Here is an 11,297-nt window from a genome sequence, read left to right as displayed (position 1 = left end):
TTAATAAGTTAAATTATTATTTCATCTTTATTAAACAATTTCTAATATTTTATAATATTATAAATTATAATTAATAGTTTTATTTTATATAGTATAGATATTATATTAATAAACCATTTATTTGTATACTATACATTTTAATATTTTATAGTTTTGTTGTTAACTGTCGTTTTAACATTAAAAATGACCGCGGCAAAAAATCCCCATCTGTAAAGAAAAGGTTTTGGAGATCGTAAAAACAAACATAACTATGAATTTTATTAAAACTACTTTATTTTTGTCGTAAAAACAAAGAAAAAATACACCTTTTCATTTTAAAATGCGTTTTTGGGACAAGTTCCAAATTTTTCCCTGTTCCGTGATAGACTCTGCTTGAGTATATATGTTTTACTACTTAGATCCAATTCTTTTGACTTTCATGTTTAAAAAACGTATACGCGTCAACACAGAACGGACTTGGAAAGTTGGTGACACAGAAACGGACAAACAGTAGCTGAGAAGAGGACAATTTTTCAACATAATAGCAAACACTTAATTATTGTTTTGTTTATAGTAAAAAATGTATTTTAAAAAACGTTGAAACACGCTTTTTCAACACAATTTAATCACAAATCATCATCGAAAATATTTCCAATGAAACCTCTTTCAAATTCGACTTTTTCTATTTTTATAAAAAAAATAAATTTTGATAATTCGTTTAACTATCGATAAAGTATTTAATGCGTGCCAAATAAATTCAAGATTTATTGATGTAAAAATAAGGTTTTTAATAATTACAAAAAAATTGATAATTAATTGGTTTTCTTCAAATTTCGTAAATACTCAATCTGTAAAACCTTGCCACATTACAGTAAAACCTCCCAAGAGCGGGCGGGCGTGGTAATTTTGTTCTCTCAAGAGCGGGCATTTTTAGCCAATCAAACCTCAATTACCGCTCGATAGAGAACTCTATTTATAGTTTCAGTCTAAAAAATGCCCGCTCTTCAGAGGTACCACTCTTGGGAGGTTTTACTGTATTGAGTAAATAAAGATTGAATTTTTTTTAAAAAAAAACTATTACGAAAAGTTTTTTGAATTGTTGCCATATTATGGCGAAATACCGTTTTTTCTTAATTTAAATTCATGAATATGTTGATATACAGATGTGGAACTAAAGTTTCGACAAGTACCATAATTTCGATTTATTATTTAAATACTATTTGAATAATAATAATCAATTTTTCTTATTTATTTCAAAAACATGGTCAAAATATAACATTTCATATTTTAGTTTTTACAATAGTATAATAATTATTAATTATTAGTCGAAACTATAATCATGGTCAAAACCTTAGTTCCACATCTGTAAGCTTCAAATTTTTGTATTCTTCAAAAACTTTATTTATGATAAAAATATTCTAATGTCAAATATTATTATTGTTGTTTTTAGTGTTAATTTAAAAAAACTAATTATTACCATGGTTCAAATTACTTTTTAGGATTCCAATCTAATCTCAAATATACAATTAAAATGTTTGATTTCTTGTTTTTCACGCTTTTTGTGCTTAAAACCCAATCTTATGAATGCGACTGTCAACCAATCGGAATTGATCAATCTTTAGGTTTTAGTTCAAATGGAAATTTTAATTGTAATCAGTTCAATTCGTCAACTTATTCTTTGTGTTTAAATGAAGATTTTCGATTTACTACACTGACAATATTTGGTTCACTTTTAATTTCATCTCCAAATGTTATTACAATCAATTCCAAAGCTTGGATGAATGCTTTTCAACTTTTTTATATCAGCAAAGACATTACTGTTGTTCTCAATGGATCATTTCACTCGGAACATAATTTTACTGTCGAAGATAATTCGACAATAAAAGTTTTTGGTTCTTTTTCAATTGGTGGAGAATTGTTGATTAAAAACCCACAACTTGAAAAGCCCCCAATTGTGTTATGGCAATCTAATTGGCTTCACTTGTACACTAATACCACCGATAAAAATTTTTATATAACAAATCCCACTGGAAATTCAAATTGTTTTGACGTGTTGTCAATGAACGATTCTAATTGTTTTAACTTTAACAATGATGACTCTCATTTACATACAAAAGACTTCCCTTATAATTGTACTGATGGAACTGCGTTTCTTTTATCAAATAATAGACTGATGAGATTTTGTCCGAAACATGTACCACAAAACAGAACCGTGGTGTGTACTTTAAATCAAAGTGAATATCAAACGAGTTACAGTGCAAATAAAAATTATGCGTTTGAATATCCACACTGTCCATGTGACGACGCAGACACAAATTGCTATTTAAATTTGAATCAAAATGTTTCAATTGTCGATTTCAAAAACGTTCAAATGCTAAATACAATTTTTGTGATTGATAAAAATGTTGACATGTATAATGCAAATAATATCAAAGAAATTCAAATCAAAGACGATGTCCGTGTTAATATTACATTGCTATTTAATTATTTTAGTATCAAATTTTCATTTGGGATATTAACTGTAACAGACACAAATATAGGAAAACCACTTTCTTTTAATTACGATTCGACAACGCACACATTGAGAGTAACTCCAAAATTGAATTTTAATATTGAAATATTCAGTCAAATTACAGAGATAAAAATTGAATTGGAAGGAACTATCGATATTATTTCAATGGGTGGAAATTGCTTTGTATCCTTTGGAGAAAATGTGACAGAAGTAAATAATTTAACATTCACCAAATCATTTAATGCGAGTGATGTTGCTGTGTTGTATTTTGAGGATGATAAAAATTACAATACAATCAGTCCGGATTGTATTTTGATGAAAAATTCGTTGTCAAAAACAATTTGTTTAAAATGTAATACAAACACAAAACTTGTAAATGGAAAGTGTGTTGGTCTATCACAAAATTGTAAAACATTCAACTTGGAAAATTGTTGTGTCGAATGTGAAAATGGATATTATTTGAATGCCAGTAATGATTGCGTACAATTTAATAACAATTGTGAAGTTGGTAATGAAGACGTGTGTATTAAATGTGCAAGTGGTTATGTTATTGATAATGGACAATGCACAACAAACAAAGACTGTATAGCAACGAATGGGATTAATTGTATTAAATGTTATAAAGGAGAACTCAACGCCAATTGTGGTTCATGCAGTGATGTCAATTGTATGATATGTGAAAACAACAAGTGTATTGTATGTAATAATGGCTATTATCTTGGAGATGATGGAATGTGCCATTTAACACTTGACACATCGGTTTATTTTTACAACGACATTATTTACTGTAAAGATGGGTATTACATAGATAACTCCGAGTGCATAAGTTGCACAACAAATAATGCGAATTGGATGAAATGTGATGTTGAGAAGCCAATGAAATGTTCAACTAATTATGAAATCACAGAGAGTGGTAGTTGTGAATCGACAACTTGCAAAAACAATGAAGAAACAGAACAGAATGGGAGGTGTTCTGTAACACAAGATAAGTGTGTGTTTACACTCAATAATAAATGTGTTGAATGTACTAACAATTACACGATAGACGATAATGGAAATTGCATACAAAACAATGGAGAAATTGAACAATCCAATTGTAAAGAAACAACGCAATATGGGTGTGTCAGTTGTAACGACAAATACTTTTTATTATTTGGGAAGTGTGTGAGTTGTGATGATAACTGTGACACCTGCATCTCAAATTCAACATTTTGTCTTTCATGCAAAGAAGGGACGTTTTTGAGTGACCACAAGTGTATTACAAACAACGTCTTGAATGGCATTTGTACACAGTTTATACCATCAGGTGGGTGTGTCAAATGTAATGATGGATATTACAGAAGTGGGTTGTATTGTGAGAAATGTGACGTCAAATGTGGGACTTGCAACAACAGAGAAAGCTGTTTGACGTGCAATTTAACAAATTATCGAACGTCCAATAACGAATGCAAACCACAAAGCGACATTGTTGGGTGTCAATTAAAAACAACACAAAACGGATGTTCAAAGTGTTCTGATGGGTATTTCACAGTTAACACAAATGAGTGTGAAAAGTGTAATGCGACTTGTTTAACGTGTGTACAAACAAAATACGCGTGTACTTCATGTGATACAAATGAAGTTTTGGTTGACTCACAATGTGTTGATATTTCATTCATAACAAATTGCAAAGAAGTTGGTCATTCAAAATGCACAAGATGCTCATTTTGGCACACACCAAGTGCAAATGACACTTACTGCAATTCACATGTTGTGTGGTGGGTTATACTAATAGGTGTACTTCTTATAATAGTTATACTCATTGTGACGATATTGGTGATTGTATTAATAGTAAAACACGTCTCAAAATATTTGAAAGAGAAGTCCATTGAAACGACAACGACACTATTTGAAATGTCAAAGTCGAACATTCAATTTGTGACAGTTGGTGATGGCGTTGTGGTAAATAAAACAAAAATAGTTTTCAACGATGGCGAAGAAGTCGAAGTCAACGAAAAGCAGAGAGATTTGTTGTGTGTTGGTAACGTCACCAAACACAACATGAAAATTCAAATTTCAACACAAACACTCACAAACCAGAAATATCAAATTGAGAGTAATCCACAAATAGTCGTGTTGCCAAAAGGCTTTGCGTGTGAATTTGAGATATTACTGACACTTTCGTGTACTTCCAAAATTGAAAGTAAAATACTTTTAGTGGCAAATTCGTATACACAACAAAAAGCAATTTGCAAGGAAATTGGGATATCTGCTGTTTCAAAGATTTCAATTCGAATTGATCCAGACGAATTAATAGAAGGTGTCAAAATAGGGGAGGGCTCTTTTGGTATTGTATACAAAGGAAATTACAGGGGAAACACTGTTGTAATTAAACGAATGAAAAGTGCACAAGAAAATGTGATGGATGAATTTACCAAAGAAGTTTCAATGTTGGACAAATTCCGGAGTGACTTTATCGTCCACTTTTATGGCGCCGTGTTTATACCAAGTAAAGTGTGTATGGTCACTGAATATGCACAATATGGAAGTTTGAAGGATTTGATGAGTCACAAAAATTCAAATGAAATTGACTTACAAATTCGCAATAAAATGATGATTGACGCAGCCAAAGGAATTTTGTATTTACATGAAAACGGGATATTACACAGAGACATTAAACCAGACAACATTCTTGTCTTTTCACTTGATGTGAATGACAAAGTGAATGCGAAATTGACTGATTTTGGAGCAAGTCGAAACATTAATATGCTGATGACCAACATGACATTCACAAAAGGTATTGGAACACCAAAGTACATGGCGCCTGAAGTCTTAAACAAAGAGAAGTACAAGAAGGCGGCAGATGTGTATTCATTTGCAATTACGATGTATGAGTGTTTTACGTGGAGTGACGCATTTCCAAAGGATGTCTACAAATACGCGTGGGATATTGCAGACTCAGTGTGTTATGGCAAACGTCCCAATACAGAGATGTTGACTGAAAAACAGAAAGATGTTGTTGTTAAGGCGTGGCAACAAACGCCAAAAGACAGACCTGATATTGAGATGGTGATTAAACAATTAGAATCATTGTGATATTTATTTATTGTTGTTAAAATTTGTTATGTTATAACATATTAATGTCTTGTTATTGTTAATCAGCATATTTTCATTTACTTATTTAAACAAATACTATAATATAAACGTCTGAATGTTTTGACCATAATAACAGTTTATGCAATGGTATTACATTGCACTTTGGTATTCAAAATAACTCAAAACTGCTTATATGTTAAATCACTAATAGCTTGTTATTGATACATTAAATAGCATAAAACACATAAAAACTATAGAAAATTAAAATTTTAATGTTTTTAATAGTAAAAATTCAAAGTCTATTTGAATTTTTATTAGACTCAATTAGATAAAACCAGATGTTGAATGTGATGTCATTCAACTTTCAAACATAAGTATTTTTAATTAATTCAATTGAAGTATAAAATTTAATTATAACATTTTTATTAATCAAATAAAATTAATTTAAAAATAGATATTAGAAAACACACCACTGAAAGTGTGTTTTTAAATAATTTCAAAACAAAATAATCAAAAACACATGTCCACAATAGATGGATATCATATGATGATTGTTTCTCAGTACTTTACAACAATTGACGATTTCATTAACTTGGAATTTGTTTGTAAGAAATATCAAAACAACATGGAAAAGTTTCACTGCAACCCAATCCCATTAAACAGAAAGACAATAAAGCACTTTCCCAATATCGAGACACTCTACATATGGTCTCGTAAAGATGAGACTTTTGGAAATGAAATTATAAGAAAGACATATCCTCCCGAGTTTCCAGAGACTTCTTCGACTTCAAGTGATGACACCGACTCAAATTCGACAGACTCAGACGATTCGGAAGACTCGAAAAAGCACACAAAAAGCACCAATAAAGTTGAAGAAATACTCGAGAAGATCGACTTTTACAAAATAGTGATATGGGACTACGAAGTGTATGAAACAGTAACTCGCACCATGACAAAGTCGATGTATGCAAATAACGGAATATCTAAATTTGAGTTCAAGCGTGTCCAATATGAACGAGTAGAGTGGGAATACTATGATGACGTCAAACAGATAAATCCATGTAACTACAACTTGAGGACACACACTTATGATTCAAAACTCCACTCGTTGCAAATCCCAAATTTTGTGACGTGGTTGCCCGACTTTTGCTTTGAGAATGCAACAGATTTGACTTCGGTGACTCTTCCAAGTAAAATACACGATATTGGCCACACGGGATTTTATGGATGTTCAAATTTGCAACACATCGTTTTGCCTGATAATTTGTTGGAGTTAAACAATTATGCGTTTATGTATTGCAATCTCAAAAGTGTTTGTATTCCAAAGTTAGTGACTTCTATCGGGCAAAACTGCTTTCTAGGTAATAAAAATTTGAGTCGTGTAGAAATGAATAATTATGTCACTAAAATTGGGCGAAAATGTTTCAAAGGCTGTGACTCACTGGCTGAAATTGTTCTGCCCAAGTCAATTAAAGTAATCGGAGAATGCTGTTTCAGTCCAGACACAAAAGTAATTCACAAAATTTAAACAGTCGTAGTTTTAAGTTTTTATTGTTTTAATATAATATAATATAATATAATGTACTATAATAATATTATAAATAGAAATAAAACAAAGTATCACTTGATTGGCACGTTTCTGTCTTGTGTAGTCCAACCCGGGTGTGTTTCTACTTTTCTGATGACTCGGGCCGGATTACCAGCAACGACGGTGTTGTCTGGGACATCCTTAGTGACGACACTCCCCGCACCAACAACTGAATTTTCGCCGATTGTGATATTTGGCATGATGATGGCGCCAGTACCTATCCAAGCACCATCTTTGATTCGTGTTGGAAATCCGTACTCCAAAAGCGAGTTTCTTATAGTTGGATCTGTTGGGTGAGTACCTGCAAGTATTGTGACGTTGGGACCAATTAGAACATGACTTCCAATATAGACAGGGTTTGCGTCTAAAACAACCAAATTGTAGTTTGCAAACGTCGTTGAGCCGACTTGGATGTACTTTCCATAGTCGCAGTGGAATGGAGGAAGAAATGTGACATTTTCGCCACACGCCCCAAGAAGTTCACGAAGGATGACGTCTCTTTTCTCTTCTTTTGGTTCGTTATTGAAAGCAATGATCTTCTCGTTGCAGACTCTTCGCTCGTTTATCAAGTCTGGAACTGTGCTGTCGTATAACTTACCTGTTAACATCAACTCTCGTTCAGTGGGTATGTGTTCGGCCATAATTTGTTGGATGTGAATTTGATAAAGCGCCGTTTTATAGTGGAAGTCGTTACTAAAACAATGTGTGAAAAGTTATTCAGTAAAATTTAATATAAGATTTTTCAATCGATTTTTTCGTCTGAATATTCTTGGTGTTATATCGGAATTAATAAAGTAATATTATTTATTATTCTAATAAATTGGTTTCCGGTATAACATTTATTGATATTTAAAAACAAATGTTATTTGAATCTTCATTTATAATAATTTAATCGATCGTTTCAATTATCATAGTTGTAATGAGGAAATAATTGTTGTATTTTCAAAACAAAAAAAATATTTTTTAAAAATTTTAAAATTGTTAAAAAAACAAATATACAACTTTTAATATTTGTATTATGTATTAATTATCAACTTAATCAAGTTTACATATTATTGATAACGTAAGACAAGTGAACAATCAAAGTAATGTCGAATTATAATTCTGAAATGCATTTTTTAATATTTATGATATGTTTAACATTTTGAAATATATTAATAAAGAGCAATTATTAATTTGTTTGTACGAGTAAGTTGATTTATCACATTTGTCAAGTTCTTCATTTTCAACATTCAGAGTAAATGTGAGTGTGCAATCCTTGTTTGTGAACGTTTTCAAAACAAGTTTATTTCCTTCAATTGCATATCTGGTCGATCCAACACCCATTATTGTGCAAACGTCTGTGTATTAATGTTCTGTGGGTTTTGCGTCATCAATTGTATTTTCACATCCCTTGTTATCAAAAGTGTTCTTCACAGCAATGCAATCGTTGATGTTGTAGACAACAGGATAATTAACCAACGACGAACCAGTTGGCAGCCAGGTGTCACAGTACTAATACAAATTATACTTTACATATATAACATATTGAAACATGTTTAAAATAATATGTTCCACTCATCCAAATTTAAGGAAAAAAAATAATTTGCCTCTTTTTGCCCAAATTAAATTCAAACAAATTACAAAACAACAACAATTGAGTGTTTGTGAGGTATATGGCCAAGTTCAATTTCAGTGAAATAGCAATTAAAAGGTTTGGTAAGTGTTACCAATCAACATTCAATTATGTAAAGTATGAACCGAATACCATGTACGTCAACACATACAATTCCAATGACTGCAACACTTGGTTGATCCAGTTCACAAGTTGCAACAGAAGGCGTTATTAAGTACAATCTACCTGATTATGTTGCTGTAAAATACACGTACTATGGGAAATCGTGTTCAATTTCAAATGAAGATGGAAATCCAAGAGAATCACTTTACTTTGGTGAGTGCATTAGAAAATCAAAAGAGTCTGAGCAATATGCAATTATGGGAAAAATCTTGTCTTGAAAACTTTTGAAAACTCGGACTACACAGGCAGCCACAAGGATATGAAAACGATTGCAGAACTCGACAAATGTGGATAAATCGACATACTCGTACAAAACCACAAGTGGTGCGTTTGAGGTCTTTGCACTGTTGGCACCTGCATTTGCTTTTTTGTTCTAATAAATTATTAATACTTGTTGAGTTTTTCTGTTTAATATTTTAATATTTAATAATCACTTATTTTGATAAATTTAGTTAATAACAATATTTGTATAGAGTACCGTGAAAAATCACTGCGGCGTGAAATATTACTGCGAATTGTTATTGGTCAAAAATAATGTTATTAAGGGTTTTTAAAACATTTTGGGTTAAATTTTTTTTGTTATTCGAGGCTGTTAAAATGAAAAATGACAATTTTGTTCTACAAAATCTTTTGAGGCTAAGTCAACAAATTGTGCTAAGAGGAAAAAATGGTGTTTTTTATATACTATTTATGAGGGTTTTGTTTTTTCCTTTTCTAATTGAAAAACAAAACGTTTTTAAATTTTTTGTTATTACTAAAAGACAAATTCTAAATTATAGTTTCACATATCCAAAAATTATTTTACCAAGAAAAAATATGTTTTGATATTTTCAAAATGTGAATAAATGTGTCAATAATTGATATTTATTTACCCGTTACATCGATTTAAGAAATAAAATTTTATTGGACAGTACATATATTTGATAAATTATAAACACCTTTCAACAATAAAGTTTTGCAAAATAATGTATTGTCGTTAAAGATTAAAAATTACCAATAAAAAATCGTTCTCATAATTTTAATAACCAAATAATCACTTAGCAATATTATTTCATTCTGATGTATAAAATGAATTCCTTGGTTAATTTTATAATGATTTGTTATTTAAAAAATCATTACTCAATGTCTTGTATATGTTTTATGAAAGTCGTTGATTTTTCGATTAAAAAATTTAAAGAAAGAATCTAACCCGTCACACCGTGACACAAAAAAAGGTTTAATAACAAAATGAATAAACAATATAATTATGTATTTAATAGCAACATCTGTAATATAAACTGTTCAGTAAATATTTGACATGTTGGTTGTATGACCACTGTCTATTTTGATTGTGGAATGTTGTGGAAATACAATCACAATTCACAGCAAATAAATTTAACAATGAACTATTAATATAGTATAAATTTAATTAAAATATAATAAACAACAAACAAGTGAAATAATTAATTAACATGCAAATTTAATTAACATCAACATAACAATTACAAAAATTTATAATTAAACAACAATAAATTATATTTTTTAAATGTGAAACTATTTTTTTTAATAATTATTATCATATAATTGAACTAGTCGATTAATTATGGATAATTTTATTATAAATTATCATTATTTTAAAAGGGTTAATACACAAGAACCCCAAACAACTTAATTCTTTCATTTCAACAAATTATTTATTTTTTAAAACATGTGTGATTAAATAATTATACCCGACAAACCCACGTTCGTTAACAGTTTGTTATCATCAAATATTTTTATTTTTATTAATTTATTAATATGATATGTTCATAACACGTTTTTGTATTATATCTGTATTCACTTTATTGTATTACAATTGTTGTTTTAATAATAATATAAATGTTAATACGTTTATTCCATCTAAAATTATTCGAGTTTATATTACTGTGCATTTCTATATAATTATAACGATTGAATATATTGTTTTTGATGATGAATTATGTTTATACAATAAAAGTTAATAATTTGAATATTCCCAGCATAAAATAACGCGTAGCTGAAGAGAAATCAAATAGAGTTTTATAAAAACCAAAGAGTGGACTAATTATTTAAATATACGATGTCCTAACTTATTCGTTTTTGTAATTATGTTTTGATGTATTGTTTCGTATTATAAGTTATAAATTGTTAAAAACTATAAAATAAAAACCAATATCTAGTTTGAGTTGTTTGGAATGTTCGTTTTTACGAATTTACCCTTGTTTTTATTAATAGCCATATTATATAACATTTTTACAAAGAAAATTATTTTTTATGTTTTAGAAGCAACAATAACATTATTTTTGCTCATAACAATTCGCAGTATATTTCACGCCGCAGTGATTTTCACGGTACTCTAGTAAAATAAC

The 11,297-nt window shown here is 29.8% G+C and overlaps 3 protein-coding genes across 3 annotated transcripts; 2 read left to right on the top strand and 1 right to left on the bottom strand.

Annotated features, from left to right (window-relative positions):
- Positions 1 to 1,510: 1,510 nt before the first annotated feature.
- On the top strand, positions 1,511 to 5,566 carry EIN_243910 (protein serine/threonine kinase, putative; the record flags this gene model as incomplete). Its single annotated transcript, XM_004183248.1, has 1 exon — positions 1,511 to 5,566. One exon carries the CDS (start codon positions 1,511 to 1,513, stop codon positions 5,564 to 5,566), a length of 4,056 nt encoding a protein of 1,351 aa, XP_004183296.1.
- Positions 5,567 to 6,086: 520 nt separating this feature from the next.
- EIN_243900 (hypothetical protein) lies at positions 6,087 to 7,094 on the top strand (the record flags this gene model as incomplete). Its single annotated transcript, XM_004183247.1, has 1 exon — positions 6,087 to 7,094. One exon carries the CDS (start codon positions 6,087 to 6,089, stop codon positions 7,092 to 7,094), a length of 1,008 nt encoding a protein of 335 aa, XP_004183295.1.
- A 92-nt stretch (positions 7,095 to 7,186) lies between these two features.
- EIN_243890 (hypothetical protein) lies at positions 7,187 to 7,795 on the bottom strand (the record flags this gene model as incomplete). Its single annotated transcript, XM_004183246.1, has 1 exon — positions 7,187 to 7,795. One exon carries the CDS (start codon positions 7,793 to 7,795, stop codon positions 7,187 to 7,189), a length of 609 nt encoding a protein of 202 aa, XP_004183294.1.
- Between the last annotated feature and the right edge of the window lie 3,502 nt (positions 7,796 to 11,297).

The sequence above is a fragment of the Entamoeba invadens genome (genome assembly GCF_000330505.1).
Source record: "Entamoeba invadens IP1 unplaced genomic scaffold scaff_1105074725995, whole genome shotgun sequence".
In the NCBI taxonomy this organism is placed as follows: domain Eukaryota; phylum Evosea; order Mastigamoebida; family Endamoebidae; genus Entamoeba; species Entamoeba invadens.
The sequence above is the reverse complement of the archived record's forward strand: the minus strand, read 5'-3'. Positions and strand labels throughout refer to the sequence as shown.